General features: G+C 52.5%; 7 protein-coding genes across 7 annotated transcripts; 5 read left to right on the forward strand and 2 right to left on the reverse strand.

The window, feature by feature from the left end:
* Window positions 1–2,039: 2,039 nt before the first annotated feature.
* Window positions 2,040–2,923, reverse strand: COCCADRAFT_92448 (uncharacterized protein; the record flags this gene model as incomplete). Its single annotated transcript, XM_007712729.1, has 3 exons — window positions 2,040–2,324; window positions 2,391–2,525; window positions 2,684–2,923. 3 exons carry the CDS (start codon window positions 2,921–2,923, stop codon window positions 2,040–2,042), a joined length of 660 nt encoding a protein of 219 aa, XP_007710919.1.
* A 950-nt stretch (window positions 2,924–3,873) lies between these two features.
* COCCADRAFT_92615 (uncharacterized protein) lies at window positions 3,874–4,284 on the forward strand (the record flags this gene model as incomplete). The annotated part of the gene is made up of 1 exon (XM_007712730.1): window positions 3,874–4,284. The coding sequence occupies one exon, from the start codon at window positions 3,874–3,876 to the stop codon at window positions 4,282–4,284; it is 411 nt and encodes a 136-aa protein (XP_007710920.1).
* A 631-nt stretch (window positions 4,285–4,915) lies between these two features.
* Window positions 4,916–5,089, forward strand: COCCADRAFT_92553 (uncharacterized protein; the record flags this gene model as incomplete). The annotated part of the gene is made up of 1 exon (XM_007712731.1): window positions 4,916–5,089. A coding segment is annotated over one exon (174 nt), but the record flags the coding sequence as incomplete, so codon positions are not given.
* A 503-nt stretch (window positions 5,090–5,592) lies between these two features.
* Window positions 5,593–6,450, forward strand: COCCADRAFT_3900 (uncharacterized protein; the record flags this gene model as incomplete). The annotated part of the gene is made up of 3 exons (XM_007712686.1): window positions 5,593–5,758; window positions 5,864–6,099; window positions 6,178–6,450. 3 exons carry the CDS (start codon window positions 5,593–5,595, stop codon window positions 6,448–6,450), a joined length of 675 nt encoding a protein of 224 aa, XP_007710876.1.
* Window positions 6,451–8,771: 2,321 nt separating this feature from the next.
* Window positions 8,772–10,835, reverse strand: COCCADRAFT_92459 (uncharacterized protein; the record flags this gene model as incomplete). The annotated part of the gene is made up of 4 exons (XM_007712732.1): window positions 8,772–9,696; window positions 9,745–9,941; window positions 9,991–10,043; window positions 10,091–10,835. 4 exons carry the CDS (start codon window positions 10,833–10,835, stop codon window positions 8,772–8,774), a joined length of 1,920 nt encoding a protein of 639 aa, XP_007710922.1.
* Window positions 10,836–12,488: 1,653 nt separating this feature from the next.
* Window positions 12,489–17,441, forward strand: COCCADRAFT_92463 (uncharacterized protein; the record flags this gene model as incomplete). The annotated part of the gene is made up of 5 exons (XM_007712733.1): window positions 12,489–12,549; window positions 12,625–13,007; window positions 13,075–16,002; window positions 16,052–16,281; window positions 16,331–17,441. 5 exons carry the CDS (start codon window positions 12,489–12,491, stop codon window positions 17,439–17,441), a joined length of 4,713 nt encoding a protein of 1,570 aa, XP_007710923.1.
* Window positions 17,442–17,608: 167 nt separating this feature from the next.
* On the forward strand, window positions 17,609–18,034 carry COCCADRAFT_92450 (uncharacterized protein; the record flags this gene model as incomplete). Its single annotated transcript, XM_007712734.1, has 1 exon — window positions 17,609–18,034. One exon carries the CDS (start codon window positions 17,609–17,611, stop codon window positions 18,032–18,034), a length of 426 nt encoding a protein of 141 aa, XP_007710924.1.
* Window positions 18,035–18,298: the final 264 nt, after the last annotated feature.

Below are 18,298 nucleotides of genomic sequence, written 5' to 3' on the forward strand. Positions count from 1 at the left end.
GAAAGTGGGTCAATGCAATCCTTCGGTCGGGAGACCATGTGTCGTGGTCGTTTATACCATGGTGCTTTTAATGCGCGGGCTGGCTAGTATACTTAGGTCTAGAAGAACAAAGCAACGTGTGGATTGGTGGAAACGCAAAAAGGTTCGAACCAACACACGGGACCGACGGTATCAATGGCCGGGAAAGGGTACTGGTGATGTAAAAGAAATCGAGGTCTGTGTGTCACGTTTGGTCCCCAGCCAAGGGCATTGGCTCTGCGGAATGCGGGGATCGCTCGAAGAAGTAAAATGCCCTGCGACGGGACGAGGCCGGCATCCGAGCGGCAGAGTGACGCGTATCGTGGCACACAGTCAATAAGTTCCCAGGATCTACACAGTATGGACGCATGAGATCCAGTCAAGTGTACGAGGCGAGCAGAGCAGGTGGGTCTGCGCAATCCATGCTCAGACCTCCCCCCCCCCATGTCTTCGAGAAAATCGTTGGCTGTGAGCACCGTGGGCAGGAGAAGAAGAAATGGTACAAGACGGGAAGCTCTCTTGTCGCACTACAGTTACGCCGTGTGTATCTTTAAGTGGAGAGTTTCAGCGGAGCGGCCCGTTACTGTGGCCTTGCGGTAGCTGGCAGGGAAGAAAAGAGGTCAGCCCTATGGCGGCAGTAGTAGTCAGCGTAATCAAAAGACTTGTGGTCCGACACACGCCATACTTCTGTCTCATCAAGCAGTTACCTTGTCTGGGTATGTGCGTTGTTCGAAAAAAAGAAAAAGGCCAGGACCCTGATTTTTGAGTGCTGATAATCTTCATCTGCGTATCCATAGGGCGTTTCGTCACCCCCACAAGCCTCATTCGCCCAACCGTGGCGCTCTTTTGCATTCTCTCAAACACCCTCTTTATAGGTGCACGGCTTCTTGATAAAGTTCCGAACTTGCCGGTGGCGGGAGCGCTCGCACCGGTGGGCTGCCTGTGTTCCCCGTACGTGTACACCGACATGGTATCACCATGTGTACTCGTATTGAAGCAATAGGCCAAGATGATTGCTCCCTCCATTTCAAATGTGTTCATGTAGCCGGGGTTTCCTAGTCGCCTCGAGTCCTCTTTGCGTATACATAGGGCTTCACAAAAAGTGATGCATTCGCGGGTGTAACGGAACCTCGAGGGCATTCTTTTGGAATCTGTGATCTAAACGGACCGCAAAGGAAACCTTGCAACAAACCTTGGGCGAGTCGTGCACAAGATTAGAGGTAACGTTACATCTTCAGACCTCGTGTCCCGAGTGTAGTTTAGCAATAGTAGAGTGGTGCGGGTAGAGTAGTCAGAAAGAGTGCGCGTAAGTGGTGTATGTGTGGGATCACTAGTCTTGAGTTTATCGGGGCTACGTTGTGGATTCAAAAGGGTGGTGATGAACAAACCGACTAGAAAAAAAAGGTAACCGCATGATCACAAAAAGTACGGAGAGTTTGGTGTTGGGGCAGTGGGCACGTCATCTTCTCCCAGAAAGGCAAGTATGGGGCGACAAAACAGGAAGCAATGCCCAGACCAAACTAGGCTTACAGGGAAGTAGCGGCCCACGAACAAACGGGACACAAGTGAGAAGGTGGAGCGTAGAGTGAATTATCGTACTGCATTCGACCCGATGCCATGGGCAGCGAGAGAGAGGGGGAGAGAGAGAGAGATCTGATCTAAACAGTACCTGCTAAATGAGACACCAAATGCTAGAGATGTCGAGGGTGACGGCAAAAGGAGATGAGAACAAAGAAAACACCACACCACGCCAATATCTGCGTAAGGACATACAGTCGTCCGACAAGTGCAACTGCATTTCTCTCCAACATTGCGTGCCCACATGATATCGTGCTGCTACTACACTGCTGCTACCGCCATTGTAATGCGAAACTCCGCATCTCGTACACCGGCGCGACCGCTCGCCGAGCGACACCGTGATTACTTTTTTGCCATTATGTGGGTATCCATATCCAGTTACTATGCGCCTTGCGAGGAGTTGACCTGCTACCGAACCGGTAGAAGTATACATGTATTAACGTCTAGCCCAGCTTCTGGTCCTGGGGGTAGTGACCTCCAGGATGGCGGGGCATGCCTTGTTGCGCCATGGGGTACTGGTTTGACTGCTGCTGCTGTTGCTGCAGATAGCTCTGGTAGTGCAGAGCAGCCTCTGGGGTCATGTAGGCTTGGGGCATGGCCTGGTTGTTGGGGGGCATGCGGGGCTGGCCCGGTGGCACTTGAGCGTGGTTGTCCTCGGGCGACTCGACCGTGTCGTTGTCGACACCGTTTGCATCGCCACTTGAGGGCTCTGGGGCATTCAGGCAGGCCTGCGGGCGTGGTTAAGAATGGAATGCGAAAGGGATTGGGTTGAAAGGGGAGGAGAGCAGCCTTACCTGGATGAGGTTCTTGCCCTCGGGCTTGGTGACCAGCGGTTGCAGCTTGGGTGTGGTAAACGTGTAGACAAGACCCGTCTCAGAGACGACGAGCAGTAGAACTTGGGTGCCGGTAAGAACGGACAATTCGTAGGCCTGCGAGGGTTGCCACGGTCAGCAAAAAGAAGGGCTTCCTCTTGGATGCGCGCAGATTGGGGAGTTGTAGGTGGATGCGTGTGTGCAGGATGAGTTCGCGCGGCGCGCACAGGGACAACAAAAAAAATGGGCGGGTTTTTTTGACGAGACAAACATACCTTCTTCATGATACCAGCCTTGCGCTTGGAAAAGGTGATATGCCGACGCGACTTGTCCTGGATGAACTTGATTTCAATCTTTCTTCGCTCACGGCCGGGCTTGTCGTCGTCGTCGTCATCGTCGTCGGCAGCGGCGCGCGCACGCTTGACGCCGCGGTTCTCCATGCCCAGGGAGCCATTTCCGTCGTCGTGGACAGAGGGCGACGCGTTCTGGTCGTGCTCGGTGATTTCGCTGGCCATGGTGGTTGTCGAGGACGGCAGTGTGATGGTGGTTACCGGCAGTGTTTGGCGGACGAGGGCCCTAAACTGGATGCGGCGGAGTGTGGGGAGTTGGCAGGCGTTCTTGCGTGGTTTGGGCGGGCTTGCAAAATGTTACAGAACGAACTGCAGACAGGTTGAGTTTGGTTAGACTCAAAGGTTGACCTCAATAGGAAAAGGAAGCGCGGCCTGTTAAAAGATCGGGCGCTGGTCCCTATGTGATGGCGCAGCAGGAAATGGCAAGGAAAGGTGCGCGGGGAGGGCACGCTCGGTCGCACGGTGCTGCCGGCGGAAAGCGCTAATTACTCGGCGAGCCGTGCGGCAGGGAGTGGCTGGGGGGGGTGTGCCAGCCAGCGTGACCACACTGACCTGCGCGACCGGGGTGCGAGGGGCCAGGCAGGTGCAGCCAGGCGGGCAGGCAGGCAGGCAGGTAGGCAGACCAGGCCAAGCCAAGGGAAAAGGGAAGGGGAGAGGGCAGGGCAGGGTAGGGGTGACGGTTCGTGACGGAAAGTACGCACCTCGTTGTGTGACTTTTTTATTCTTTTTTGTCCTGGTCCTCTTTTTTGCAGTTGCTGGCCGGGCGTGTTGCTTTTCACGCGCGCCGTTGAGGAGATGGAGGAGGTGGTGGTGGATGGGTGTGTGGAGCGAGGGCAACAGTGTAGAATGGGTGGGCGCGTGTGGTTCTCGTGACCCTGCCTTTTCGCTGTGGGGGGGGAGCTGGGCCGCGGTATGCCAGGCGCGGACACGCAGGGACAGAAAAGAGTGGTGCAGCGTCGAGGTGTTAGGTATAGCCCGCGAGCTGTCTTGAGAAGGAAAGGGACGAACGGGATTGGGAATGAAACGGCGGGAGTGGTCAAGTATTTCTCTGGACGGCTGCTTTGGCTGCTTTGGTGCGGGCAGGCCGTCAACTACCCACTGGCAACTGGGGGCGGATGCCGCTTGAGCGCGACCCTGGTCACTGCTCTGAATCGCAGATCGGAACAGGAATCGCAGTCCTGGTGGCGGGCTGGCTACAAACGCGACCAGCAGCGGCGCAGGCTTCCTGGTGTTGTAGTATCTATATCACCACCATCACGACAACGACCATCGTCGCCATGGCTGCCTCGACGAGTGTTTTTGTCGAGGAGCGGGCATCAGGCAGTACGGGCGTCTGGACCAGCTGGACCTGTCAGGTCGCTTTTGGAGATGAACAGCAACGGCCCTCCCACACAAAAACAGCGCCGCCCGTGAGGCCGAGGGCTGCGCTAGACGCCAGCTGGGCACGGCCCGGGACTTGCAACGCCCGTCATTGGCTGCATCGGCGCGCTAGTCCCGCTCAAGTCAGATTGACGGTCAACTGGTGAATGTCGGTTGCCCACCCTCGGGTCGGCCTATACTTGCAAGACACTCACAGACACACGACGCACGGCTTACTCACCCAACTACGCTGCACTCGCTGGCTAGGGCGTGTATGAGAGAGTGTCGCTGTCAGGACTAAGTAAGTAGCAAAGGGCCCGTTGGCCTTGGATTTAGCATTAGCACCACGGCCGGCTTATGTACACTACTACTTATCCACGCCCATATGCATGCCACCTACCTACTGCTACCCAAGTGCCCCCCCTCCCGAATGGCCCATGGGCAGCCCTTGTGCATGCAGACCCATCCATCATCCATCGCCTCCCTAGACAACGACAGCTGCCACTGACTGCCACGGCGGCCGACACTTTGCTTGGTCCAGTCCAACGTCCCGAGGCGGCCCTGTGTTTGGACGGTGCAGGTGCTTGGTGGGCCCCCCCCCGACTGGGAAGCCGCCGCCTGCATCGCTGGGCAAGCACCACCCTTAGCCTCCTTCCCCGTGCGGTCTCGTTTCGCCAGCTGCCCGGTCTAGCCTTCCTCGCCTGCTGAGCGCCTTCCCTCGCCCTTGCCCTCGCTGCACTGTTGGTGGCGCCTGCCGCCTGCACATTTCCCACCCGCCAGCCCTCCAACAAGCCATCCGTCGCCCACTTTATTTTACTTTGCTTTGCTTCACTCTTACTACTCACTTACCCACGTGACCTCCCCCCCACTCCCCCATCACCACTGCCGCCCATCACCATTCTCCATGTCCTCCATATACTTCATACATACGCAAACCCTCATGTCGCATCTCTCACCTCACTCTCTCCATAAGTCCTCTGCTTGCTCCACCTCCCCTTCAGTGGCCGCACCGACGTCGCAAGCGCCAAAACATCGAACCACAATGCCCGTTGTGGCGTCCTCATTGGCCCCACGCTCTTGCTTCCAACACTACTGAAACCTCACACGCATCGTCATGTCTGCAAACTGCAACACAACCCCTCGCAGAGCCTCTTAACGCTGAGCCCTTAACACCCCTAATGCCGTGACTTGGTCTTTTTTCTGTTTTGTGACGCCACTTTTTTGCTGCTTGCGTGTGCTTTGCTGGTCGTGCTCTCTTTCCCTTCTTCTCCTTCTCCTTCTTCCTCTTACATCTAATCTTCCTTTAACCCGTCACTCACTCACTCGCTCGACGCAGTGGTTACCCATCACCGAGTACGCCGGACGAACTCTGTTCCATTCTCTGTTCCTATTTTTTCTTCTTCTTTTTTTGGTTACTTTTGAAGTCTCTGCCAACTTTCAAATCCACTCACTCTTAACCGTATCCAACCGCCAAGATGCCGACCAAGCTGATGATGACATTTGTGGGCATGGACTTGCTCTTTGCTGGCTGTGGAGGGTTGTTGCTGGGCTTCTCCCTCATCTCGGAGCAATCGATGCGTGCCAGTCCTACTGTCGATAATGTCACTAAGAACTTGCTGCTTGGACAGTGTCCCTTGACAGGTACGATGACGGCTCCTAGTGAACACCACTGTGACATTTTGATATACACAATCTATCAATCTTGAAACTATTACTACAACGACATGAACTAACAATGTATTCTAGCTGGTGTCGTCAACGCCATCTTCGTCTTCGTCACCTTCCTCCTCTCCCTCCCAGGTCTCTTCCTCCCCAACAACAGAGGCTGGCTCCGTATCCAAGGCTGGCTCGTCGTCGTCTGCGCTACCTTTACTCTCGGCCTCGGTGTCGCCATCTGGGTTGAGACTCTCGAGACGCGTAGGAACCTCAGTGCCCTCTGGGGAGGCGAGTCTCCTCTTATCCAGTCTCTGTTGCAGCAACGTGTAAGTTCTTCATTAGCCCCCCTACTTAATTGCAAAGGCATACAAGTGTTTTATCAAGTTTGACTAACGTCAAATAAGTTCGACTGCTGCGGCTACGTAAACTCAACCACCCCACCCTTCGTCCAAGACAGCACCTGCCAAAACACGCTCGTCGCCGCGCAAAAGGGCGGCTGCATCGGCAAATTCTCCTCTTTCGCAAACAAGTACCTCGATCAGATCTTCACCGCTGCCTTTGGTATCGTCGGTGTCGACGTCATTCTTGTCCTGTGCATTGCCATGGTGCTCAAGTACCGTATGGAGCAGGAGCGCTACAGGCACATTGATGAGAAGAATGGCTTTGGTGGATTGTAGGGTGGTAATGGTGAGAGTGGGGAAGTAGAAGGGGGTTGAGAAAGAGAAGTAGAGGGGTGATGGGGTGGGGGGAAGAGAAGGAAGATGAAGCAGTGTGAGAAGGGTATCTGATCATTCCTTCTTATTCTTCTTTTTCCTTCTCACTCTTAACCCTTTCAGTCCTCCCTTTTTTTTTCCTTCTCTCTTCCTTCCAGATGTTGTAAATGGTGCTCAGCAAGTGGAGGACAAGAAGAAGAAAGTATTAATTAAAAAAAAACAGTGTCTCAGCAGCGCTGAACAAAAAACTCTGGCGGTTCTAAGTATCATACTCTTCGTTTCTTTTCTTCGTCTTTTTTTCACAAAAAACGTCACTGGGTTGTCCTCTTTGTTCTTTTTTTTTCTTTCCATATAGATATACTGGAAGCTACGTAGCGGATCCTCCTTTTTTTTCAATGTACATAAAAGGCTGAGAATCAGAGTTTTGGTTTTATATAATGTTTGCAATATGTGTGTCTTTTGATTGAAAAAGTGGGGTTTACTCTGGACACACCGAAATAGATGTGTATAATTGTTAATCTTTTTTTATAAGCATAAAGGGAAGAAAAAAAAGAGATATTGTACTACCATTTTTTTCCTCCTCTTCTTTCTTTCTCTGCATTTATTCTTCTTCTTCTTCTTCTTCTTCTTCTTCTTTTTTGCCAAGTAATGCGTACACACGAAAAAAAAATCATGTCACCCATTTTCATGCCATAATCTCTCGTAAATACTGAATCTTTATAAGTTTTCTTGTTCTCTTTCTCTCTCTCTCCCCCCCCCCCCAATTTCAGAACCTATATATGAACAAAAAAATTATTACATATTTTTAGATGCCGCTTCGTAGAACGAGTTTTGCGGAGAAAAACATCAGAATATAGTATCGTTCTATTTTCAAAAACGTTAACTATATGTTTTTGCTTAAGAAAGTTTGGTGTAATGCTACTCATATGCGTTTGCGAGGAGAAAATCACGAAAGAAGAACGGAATATGATAGACTCCAGACTTATTTTTTTTGTCATCAATAACATCACCGTATTTTACAATGTTCGTCTCTCTCTCTCTCTTTATTTTTCTGAATAGTCTTGTTCATTTGCAGTTCAAACAGATAAACTACCTATCAAACACCCACCAATAATACATACAAAACCACCCTCACACAAGCCATCCCCATTTCACACGTCACCGCCCAACCAAACCCCTTCAACATCTCTAGTCCAAAACGTCCGTCATTCTCACTTTCAAAACCCGGACAAGTCATCTCGGAGAGATGGTAGTAGTGTGTCACAAAAGTCCGCGTGTCGGTACCCGAACACTTCAGCCTCCTACCCTTGTCTCCAATATATCCCGGCCGCTCGCCGCACGCCTCGACGCCTCACCTCCCCCCCACACACGTACACACAGACATGCCGTTATTCCCTGGACGCGAAAAAAGAACCGTGCGTGTAGACCCAAGAAAGAAACCCAAGAAAAATTCACATGCTTGTATCTTATTACAGGGCTGTTAATCCAACGATAATAGCGGGGAGACGGGGGAGAGCATAATCAAATAGTTTTAAGGACAACAGGAATACAAAGTGGCATTATGGGACTTTCCCCACGTGATGGAAATTGGTGTCAATGCAAACAAGCGTGGTTTAGTTTTTTTTTTCAGGGTACAACGGGAACTAAGCAACGCAAACCCCCCACCCACGACGACTGAACCAGCACTTAGCTTGCATGAACAAGGCCGCCGTCTCGCAACAAGCCCCATGCAGCGTGACAGGAGACAGGCGACGGGCGACAGGCGGACAGGACGAGCTTGAACATTTTTGGGAGGTGAGGACTAGAGGTGCATGTGCGAGGGCAAAGTGGGGTTTCATCTGCCCTGTCTTGCAGATATTGGCTGCCGTGGCTTGGACGCGACCAAGCGAAGGGGTCAAACGTTTGAAGAGATTCCTTTTCAGGCAGCGGTTGGAGCCTCGTCTCTCTTTCTAGACCGCCTTGGCAATTTCGCTCAAAGGAAATCACGGCTTGCGTGCATGAAATGAGCGTCGAAAATCGTTGCAACTTTTGATGAGGGTGGCTCGGGCGACGCGGGGATGTGCGACACGTACCTGCTCCTGCAGATCCCCCTGAGAGCGTTGCGTGGAACCCAACCATGCCAAGCACTGAGCCGACGACGGTGGGAATTGCTTCTGATTGAGGGGTGCAGGGGTTGCTGCCATCATGGCGCAACTTGTGTGAACGAGGTTTGATTGTTGGTCATGGCTGACGGCATGCTTTGGGAACGTGGGGTCTGGGAGTAGCATCCGAACATCGAGCTATGTTCAAGTCTGCGCAGCATCGACCAAGTCAAGATCAGATTCTTCATTCTGCTTGAAGATGCCGCGCGAGGGTGCAGATGGTGATGGCTTGTGTGTCTTTTTGAAGAACTTGCTGAGCCGGAGCTGGCTGTCTTCCTCGTCATTCCCAAAAACGTCGTGAATCTTCTTGCCGCCTATTCGCGACGCATGTTCCAATCGTGCGCACATTCGCTCTACAGAGTTTTTGGTTTCTAGAATCGCAATGTCCACCACCGCGCCAGCTTCGACAATAGAATTGCCTAGAAGCTTGATCTGCTGCGCAAGTGCATCGATCTGCTCGTTAAACTGCCTAACCTCTGATGAAGCCGGCACTGGAGCTTGAATTGGGGAAGAGCCTGCTTCGGACGGTGCTGAACTTGACAACGGCTGGTACGGCACAGCCAGGAGCCCTGGTCCAATGGCGATATCGAGAAGGGCCAGCCGGGCGGCGAGGCGGCCATAGTCAGTACTCTTATTTATGAAGAAGTCGGGTGAATTTGCAACGTGGTCAAGTACAAGGTTATGTGCCGTATGATCTGCAAGAGACGTGCTGACTGGTGTCGGGTGAAGCAGGAACGAGAGAGCCAGATGGCGCTGGAGGTATGCGGTCAATGGGCACTTTGCTGGAAGGGCGCAGGTCAAGTTTCTCTGTAATACAGGATGGGTGATTTTGGTCAGTAGCTGGGGCATGATTGTGTTGAGCTGGGAGGCGATTAGAAAGGGTACATCGTCTTGTGGAGGAGGGCCTCCTACGCCTGATATTAGCTTGTTGTTGTCGGTGAAATTGCAAATAATGGCTTCCATGGAGTCTTGTACAGCATACAGAACGTCAAAGTCTGCGGTAACACGGGTATCCAAGCATACGTGACATAGTAGATATAATGCATGGCTGCGAGTGGCTGTTTTCAACCTGTGGATGTCAACGACGGTGTTTTTTGTCAGAATCTCTTGTGCTTACCATGGCGCGGCTCGAGTAAGCAGTCTAGTGATTGGTTTCAAAAATGGCGGAATAAACGTTTTGATTTCAGATTGCGGGACAGATTGCGGAAGCAGCTGAGTATTCGACTCGAGTTGTGTGATGTTGGTGCCTATGCTTTTGAATATAGCGTCGAGTCTTTGTGAGTCGAGCAGGTCATGGAGATGGGCATGGTGAGCCTGGTGAATGTTAGAAGTTGTTTTGCATTGAACATGGGTGAGACGCCACCTCGAGGATTTCAAGGTACTTGCAATTAAGCGCCTCATTTTGGTTATAGCAAACTACAAGGATTAGTGGGGGAAAAGTAATAATGAGGCGGTGCGCGTACTTTGATCAATCATCCATGAGGCCAACTCTTTGGGAAGCTCTTGGATACGGAACACGTGCTGTGCAAAGCCGGTCATGAATGCCTGGTCTCTGGTGTCGGGCCGCTGGAAGTTTGAAGCCCAGCGATGCTGGGGAAGGACATTGATGGGAAACTTGGTCTGCATAGGGATCGTGTCTACGTCATGTTCAAAAAAGTAAAAGACAGTTTCCATTTGCGTAGCGTTTGTTCTTTGCATGGCTTGGAGGAGCCGATGGGCTTTGTGCGGGTCATCGTCGTCATCTTGCACGGCCTGACCGAGTGTTTCCTCGTTGATGGTGATTCGCATAGTCACTGGCTCTTCCACAGCCTTGTTGAGCACGGCTTTGTGCTCCTGGATCTTGCGCTCAGTCTCGAGATTCTTCTGGGCCGTCTGTACTAGGGTGTCGAACTTCTTCTTATCGTCCCTGGCCTTCTTGGTGGGTATGCGTAGTCCGTCTTCATCGTTGTCGGAGGTGCGCTTGTATCGGGTGGTGATTGTGGCCGTCTTTGGGGGGTTGGGCTTTGGGGCAGTGACGCCAAAGTCGAGATCGGGGAGGGAGTCATCATCGGAGTCTGAATTGAGCACGACCTCTGTGCCATTGGAGGTAATGCGCCTGCTGGTGGTGGGTGGGACTGGCGCTGTCTGCGATGGTGCGGGGGGGTGTATATTTGTTTGCGGCGGGGCAGGGGAGAAGAAGTCACGGATGCTTCTCTTGTGCGGCTTCATGACTTCATGGCTTGTGGGGTTATATGTGGTGGCTGGTGGTGTATGGCTTCATGGCGGGGTGCAGTCGAGAGGCGGCGTCACGCGTCTGGCGGGCAGCAAGGTCTGGCACGGTATCACGTGATGAATCTTACTAAGAAAAGAAAGTAGTTATACCACGATAGACGTCGGGGGCGGTGGGCGCTTTCGACCGAGCCCGAGATACTAACCCGATGTGGGCATTGACGACATAGAGTGGCCGGGCTGGCGCCTCAGCCGGCATCCGTGCCAGTATGCTCGCTGTTTGGCGCACACATGGTTTGGCAGCTAACGTCGCAGGCTGTCTGTGTTCCGGGTGCGTGGGCTGGGCTGGGGCTGAAAACAAGGCTGTTTGGAGGGGTTTGGCTGATTACAGGATGCTACAGAGGGAGTGTGTGTATGTGCTATTTGTGGAGCGGTGCAACGGCGAGGGTGATGGCATGGAGCATAGCAACGAGGGCAGAGCAGCAGCACAGACGGACTCGGACCCGACCATCTCCCGCCTCATCCAGATGCAGAGCCTCGAGTGGAGTCGGGGAACAGAAGGGACAAATAAAGGGCGAAAAATGACGCGCGACGAGGTGGCTGTCCCCGTCAGCCAACCAGGCCGGTGCTGACTGAGACGGCGCATGCTGATGGCATGGCTGACTTTTGGTCCACGGATCTCTGCGTCTGTATGGTGCATGTCAATATTGCACATTGATAATGCAGATTCCGCACAGCCGTGGGCTTACTAGAAACCATGTCGGCGGCGTGTACTAAGTTAAGTACAGATGCGACAAATCCTATTCTGGCCATCTGGCAAAGACGGGCCACGCGTCACCAAATGCCATGGCCTGCCGCCCGTCGTCGGTACGCGTGCTTCGGACGGTCAGGTCGCAGGGCGGACCTCCGGAAACAAGAGGCGACCTAGCGCCGCAGCGTCTTGGGCGAGCCCGTAGCGGCCGGCCGAGCAACAAGAGGATGAGGCGTGTGCTTTGCCTGCCTACCCGCATCGCTGCCAGTGCCAGTGCCAGTGCCAGTGCCAGTGGAGCTGCTGTCGCTGGTGCTGAAGTAGTATGTAAGCAATCAGCAAAGCAAAAGCCCAAAGCAAAGGACACACCCGCCAGGACAAGCCAAGCCAGCGCAAAGCAACGCACCCCGTCAAGGGTCTGGCAAAGCAACAATAACGTACTTGCGCCCTCTGCCCCCGTTTCCCCTCCTGCTTGCTTGCTTGCTTGCTTGCCCTGCGTCTTACCAGTCGCTGCCATCATCGTCGCCGTCACCGTCGTCGCCATTGCACCGTATTGAATCATTCCCATTGCGGCACAGCCGCATAATCGCTCTCCGGCTGCGCGCCGCGCCCAGCCTAAACTACCGTTTGGTCTTGTAACCGCTGTTTCTCGTCCGCCGGCTTCTAATATCCGCGCCGTCAACCACCCATCTGTTCTCACCCTCCGCCACAACAACAACAACAACCACTACACCTACCACAACCACCCGATCGCCCTCCCCCTCCCCGCCACCACATGTACTGAACCTATCGTCACGCCCACCTCCCGTGCACAGCTCGAATTGGCTTGCACCACCGCGTAGAGCCTTTCTGGCTCAGGCTGCCGCCTCCCCTGCCGTTCCGCAGCTCCCCCGACGACAATCACCATGACGCTGCAAAACGAGCCCGACGAGACAGAGGTCTCGCACCCCCAGAAGCGCATCCGATGTGAGTCGCCTGCCTGCTCTTGAACCCGCTGCTTACCGCCTGCCTGCCTACGACTTGTGCTGACACTGCTTGTAGGGGCCACACATCGCGCGACGGGCACAAAAGCCGCCATCAAGCGAAACTCTCTCAAGGAACGCCTGCACCGGCGCATAGGCTCGGGAGGAGAGAAGCGATATTCGCTCGGCAAGGAAGACGGTTCCCAGCACGGCGACCAGTCGGTCGAGGGTTCAGATGATGTCGAGCCCGAAGTGGACGAGAACGAAGGAGGTCGCAAAGTCTACTTCAACGTACCCTTGCCCCAGAGTGCGCGCGACGAAGAAGGCCACCCCCTCGAATCGTACGCTCGCAACAAGATAAGAACCGCCAAATACACGCCTCTCAGTTTCATACCAAAGAATCTGTGGTTCCAGTTCCACAACATTGCCAATGTCTACTTCTTGTTCATCATCATTCTCGGTGTATGTTTTTGCCCGCCCGCCCCTTCCGCCCACCCATCTCCCCCCCAAAACTGACTAACCCCTCTAGATCTTCTCCATTTTCGGTGCCTCGAACCCGGCACTTAACGCAGTGCCCCTCATTGTCATTCTCGTCGTAACTGCCATCAAGGATGCCGTTGAGGATTGGCGGAGAACCGTCCTCGACATGGAGCTGAACAACGCTCCGGTCCACCGACTTGTCGACTTTAACAATGTTAACACGGCCGAAGACTCGATATCGCTATGGCGCAGGATCAAGAAGGCGACATCAAAGAGCATAGTCACAACCTGGCGGCTTCTCAAGGGTGTTAAAGGTGGAAAGGGAAAGCAGGGCAGCGATAGGGCCGTCGACGTTACCCGGCCTTCAGTCGACACTCGGCGAGCCTCGGTCATGTCGCATACTGAATCATACCTAGGAAACGAAGGCGACATTCAGATGACACCAGTCCCTTCACCTCTGCCTGGGCAGTCCCCTACCCAGTCCCCATCTTGGCCGCTAGGACCCGGAGAGAACGACAAGATTCGCGGCGCTGACTCGAAACCCGAGATCACCCAGAAGTTTTGGGGAAGCGTCTTGAATCCTTACAAGTCTGTCCCCGATAAAGCCCGCTTCAAGAAGGACGCATGGAAGAACGTCCAGGTTGGCGACTTTGTGCGTCTATACAACAACGAAGAAATCCCCGCCGACGTCATTGTCCTTTCCACATCTTCCGAGGATGGCGCCTGTTATGTCGAAACTAAGAATCTGGACGGCGAAACGAACCTCAAGGTCCGCAGCGCACTGCACTGTACCCGTGATGTACGACACGCTCGACACTGCGAACGCGCCGAATTCGTCATTGAGAGCGAAGGCCCCCACTCGAACCTCTATTCGTACAGCGCAGCCATCCGGTGGCAGCAACACAACACAAAGGACCCCGAGGCGCAACCCTATGAAATGATCGAGCCTATTTCCATCAACAATCTGGTCCTCCGTGGATGTCAATTGCGAAACACTGAGTGGATTCTGGGAGTAGTCATCTTCACTGGTGACGAGAGCAAGATCATGATCAACTCTGGAATCACACCTAGCAAGCGAGCCCGCATCTCAAAAGAACTTAATTGGAACGTCGTGTACAACTTCTTCATCTTGGCCGCCATGTGTCTGGTGTCTGGAATTGTGCTGGGAGTTTCGTGGGCTCGAAATGACACTTCGCACTCCGTCTTCGAGTATGGCTCATACGGAGGCGCCCCTGCCACTGATGGTGTCATCGCCTTCTGGGCTGGTGTGATTCTCTTCCAAAACTTGGTCCCTATTTCACTCTACATTACGTTGGAAATCATCCGAACACTCCAGGCCCTCTTCATCTACAGCGACATCAACATGTATTACGAAAAGCTCGACTACCCGTGTACCCCGAAGTCCTGGAACATCTCCGATGATGTTGGTCAAATCGAATACATTTTCTCGGACAAGACCGGAACTCTTACTCAGAACGTCATGGAGTTCAAGAAGGCGACCATCAACGGTGTTCCCTATGGAGAAGCATACACCGAAGCCCAAGCCGGAATGCAGCGAAGACAAGGCATCAACGTCGAGGTTGAAGGTGCAAAGGCCCGTGATCAGATCGCAAGGGATCGTGCACGTATGCTCGAGGGCATCCGGAAGATGCACGATAATCCTTATCTGTGGGACGACGACCTGACTTTTGTTGCGCCCGACTTCATCGATGACCTACGCGGAGATGCCGGAATGGAACAGAAGCGGGCCAATGAGGAGTTCATGCTTGCTTTGGCTCTTTGTCACACTGTTGTTACCGAACGCACCCCCGGCGACCCACCCAAGATCGAGTTCAAGGCCCAATCACCCGATGAAGCTGCACTTGTTGCTACAGCTCGTGATGTTGGATTCACATTTGTCGGCCGCGAAGACGACAACCTAATTTTGAACATCTTAGGACAAGAGCGCAGGTACCAGGTTCTCAACACTCTCGAATTCAACTCCAGCAGGAAGCGCATGAGCGCAATCATCAGGATGCCCGATGGCAAGATCATCCTCTTCTGCAAGGGTGCTGACAGCATGATTTACTCAAGATTGATCCCCAATGAGCAAAGACAGCTTCGCGCCGATACTGGAGAGCACCTGGAAATGTTTGCACGAGAGGGACTGCGAACACTTTGTATTGCTCAGAGAGAAATCTCTGAAGAGGAGTACCAAGAGTGGAGCAAGGACTACGATGTTGCTGCCAACGCCATCCAGGGACGTGAGGACAAGTTGGAAGAAGTGTCTGATCGCATCGAAAATAACCTTTGGCTACTAGGAGGAACCGCCATTGAGGACCGACTTCAGGACGGTGTACCAGAGTCCATCTCGCTTCTCGGTCAGGCAGGTATCAAGCTCTGGGTCCTGACTGGTGACAAGGTAGAGACGGCCATCAACATTGGTTTCTCGTGTAACCTGCTCGACAACGACATGGATCTCATTATTCTCAAGGTCACAGATGATACCATTGCATCCGTGGAAGCTCAGCTCGACGAAAAACTCAAAATCTTTGGTCTCGAGGGTTCCGAGGAGGAGCTGGCTGCCGCTCAAAATGACCACGAACCACCTCCACCCACACATGCCATTATCATCGATGGAGACACACTCAAGCTGGCTTTGGACGAGTCTGTCAAGAGAAAGTTCCTCTTGCTCTGCAGGAGATGTCGATCTGTCCTGTGCTGCAGAGTCAGTCCCAGTCAAAAGGCAGCTGTTGTCAACATGGTCAAGACCGGACTTGACTGCCTTACTCTTGCCATTGGAGACGGTGCCAACGATGTTGCCATGATTCAAGAGGCACATGTTGGTGTCGGTATCGCCGGTGTTGAGGGTCGCGCGGCTGTCATGTCTTCGGATTATGCGATTGGTCAATTCCGCTTCTTGACTCGCCTGGTGCTTGTTCATGGCAGATGGTCGTACCGCAGACTTGCGGAGACCATTGCCAACTTTTTCTACAAAGTGAGCCATTTTTCATAATTGCCAACTTGTTTATACTAATATGCAATAGAACATTGTTTGGACCTTTGCCCTCTTCTGGTACCAGATTTACACCAACTTTGACAGCCAGTATATTTTCGACTACACATACATCATCTTCTTCAACTTGGCGTTTACGTCACTCCCTGTTATTGTCATGGGTGTTTTGGACCAGGATGTCGATGACAAGGTGTCTCTGGCTGTTCCACAACTATATCGCCGCGGTATTGAGCGCAAGGAGTGGACGCAACCAAAGTTTTGGTACGTGTGATGCTCCAGAATTACTTGAAAATTTCTAACATATTTGTAGGGCGTACATGGTTGATGGTATCTATCAATCTGCCATTGCTTTCTTCTTCCTCTATGAGATATTCGAGCCCGCAACTTTTGCAACCTCGAACGGCTTGGACATTGCCGAGTACCGACGCATGGGTATCTATGCCGCTACTACTGCCGTCTGTGCCGCCAACATTTACGTTCTGTACAACACTTACCGATGGGATTGGTTAATGGTCCTCATCGTCGTCATCAGTACCCTCTTCATCTGGCTCTGGACTGGCGCCTACACCTCCTTTACTTCCAGTCAACAGTTCTACAAGGCCGGAGCCGAAGTCTACGGAAACCTCAATTTCTGGGCATACGTTCTGTGTGCTACCATGGCTTGTTTGCTTCCCCGTTTCATCTTCAAAGCCACGCAGAAGATGTACTTTCCGTTGGATGCCGACATTATTCGAGAGCAAGTCAAGCAAGGCAAATTTGACTATCTTAAAGAATCCACTTCATTCATTCCTCCGCCGCCAGAGAAGTTTGCTTCTTCACCAGATTCGAGCATCCCAGAAGCCGATGTTTCCAAGTATACGGCTGCAAACGCTACTCCTACTGACGAAGATGTACGACCAATATATCCCCCTTCGGTTGCGCCCACAGCCACGACGCATAACCCGAGAAGCCAAAATGGAAGCAATAGCACCGACTATACCTTCCGTCGCTCCATGGAAGGCCTCCCACCAGCACCCACTTCAGACGCTCCTCCCATCAACACCCGCATGTCGACTGAATGTCGTGTGCGACCGAGCTACGACCGTGCGCGCATGTCGATGGACCGTGTACGCCCTAGTTTCGAGCAGAGCAACGATTTTACGTCAGCAGCTATGCTGACGCGACTCGAGTCGTCGCATAGCCGAAACAGCATCCAGGGCAACAGGGCCAGCTACCAGGTCGCAGATGGTGCCAACGCACAACCGGCCGTCATGAGCCGGTTACGCAACGCCATACGAAGAGCAACGATTACGCGCGAAGAGCTGCCCGAGCATCTCCGACAACATCAGCAACAACAATCAAACGGCGAGGATGTACCAGACGTACCGCCGGTATCCAAATCGCCAGTGCCTAAGTCGCCTCCTGCGAGCCCGCCCAGGTAGTCCCTGTGGCGGTTGGTTGTTTTGAAACGAAAACCGCGCACGCGGGAGGGGGGTTTGGGTTAGGACTAATAAAATGTTAATGTTTTGTGCTTGGCTTCTTTGAAAAGGGTCTTTTTTTGAACAGACAAGAAGAAAGAAAGAAATTAAAGCGATACAAAGGGAAATGAATGAATTGCATAGCGTTGCGGGGGGAGGGGAAACCTTGCCAGTCTTTTTTTTTCAAACTTCTGTTTTTTGATTTTTCGTTTCCCCCTCCCCCTCACCCAGTCTCCCACTCTTGTTTTGAGAATTTTTATTATTTTTGCTCTACCGTTTTGTCCTTTTATCTTTTTGTCCCTCCTTTTTTCCATCACCTGCCCTTCCTATCTGTTTCGCGCACTCGTATACCTTTTGTTTTTATTTTACCATTCGTTGCCGCTTTTTTTATTGATGAAAGGAACTCTCATCCTACGACTCTGGTGTTATTTTCCTTTTGTGTAAATACATCCACTTCTCTTTTTTTTCTGCTTCTGTTTTTTTGGATGGATCCTTGGATTTACTCTGAATCCCCTTGGGTTCTCGACCCTTCTTCGTTAAAAGGAGGGATGGGTTGATATGGGAATGTCGTACGTGGCGATGAAAGAGGAAGGGGAAGGGACACGGTGAGAATGCGATATGAAGGGGTGGTTAGTCGTATATATACATATACACATATATTGGATTTTAGTACCCATGGAAATACCAGAGTCTGTCATTTGAATGGTTTTGTTGAAGACTGGAGGTGATGATGTGTCTTTGTTGTATGTTTATTGCGGGTATCTGTGAGGAGCGTTACTACTTTGTGTACAGCGCTAGTGTATACGCATGACGAGAGAGTG

The sequence above is a fragment of the Bipolaris zeicola genome (genome assembly GCF_000523435.1).
Source record: "Bipolaris zeicola 26-R-13 unplaced genomic scaffold scaffold_48, whole genome shotgun sequence".
Classification (NCBI taxonomy): domain Eukaryota; kingdom Fungi; phylum Ascomycota; class Dothideomycetes; order Pleosporales; family Pleosporaceae; genus Bipolaris; species Bipolaris zeicola.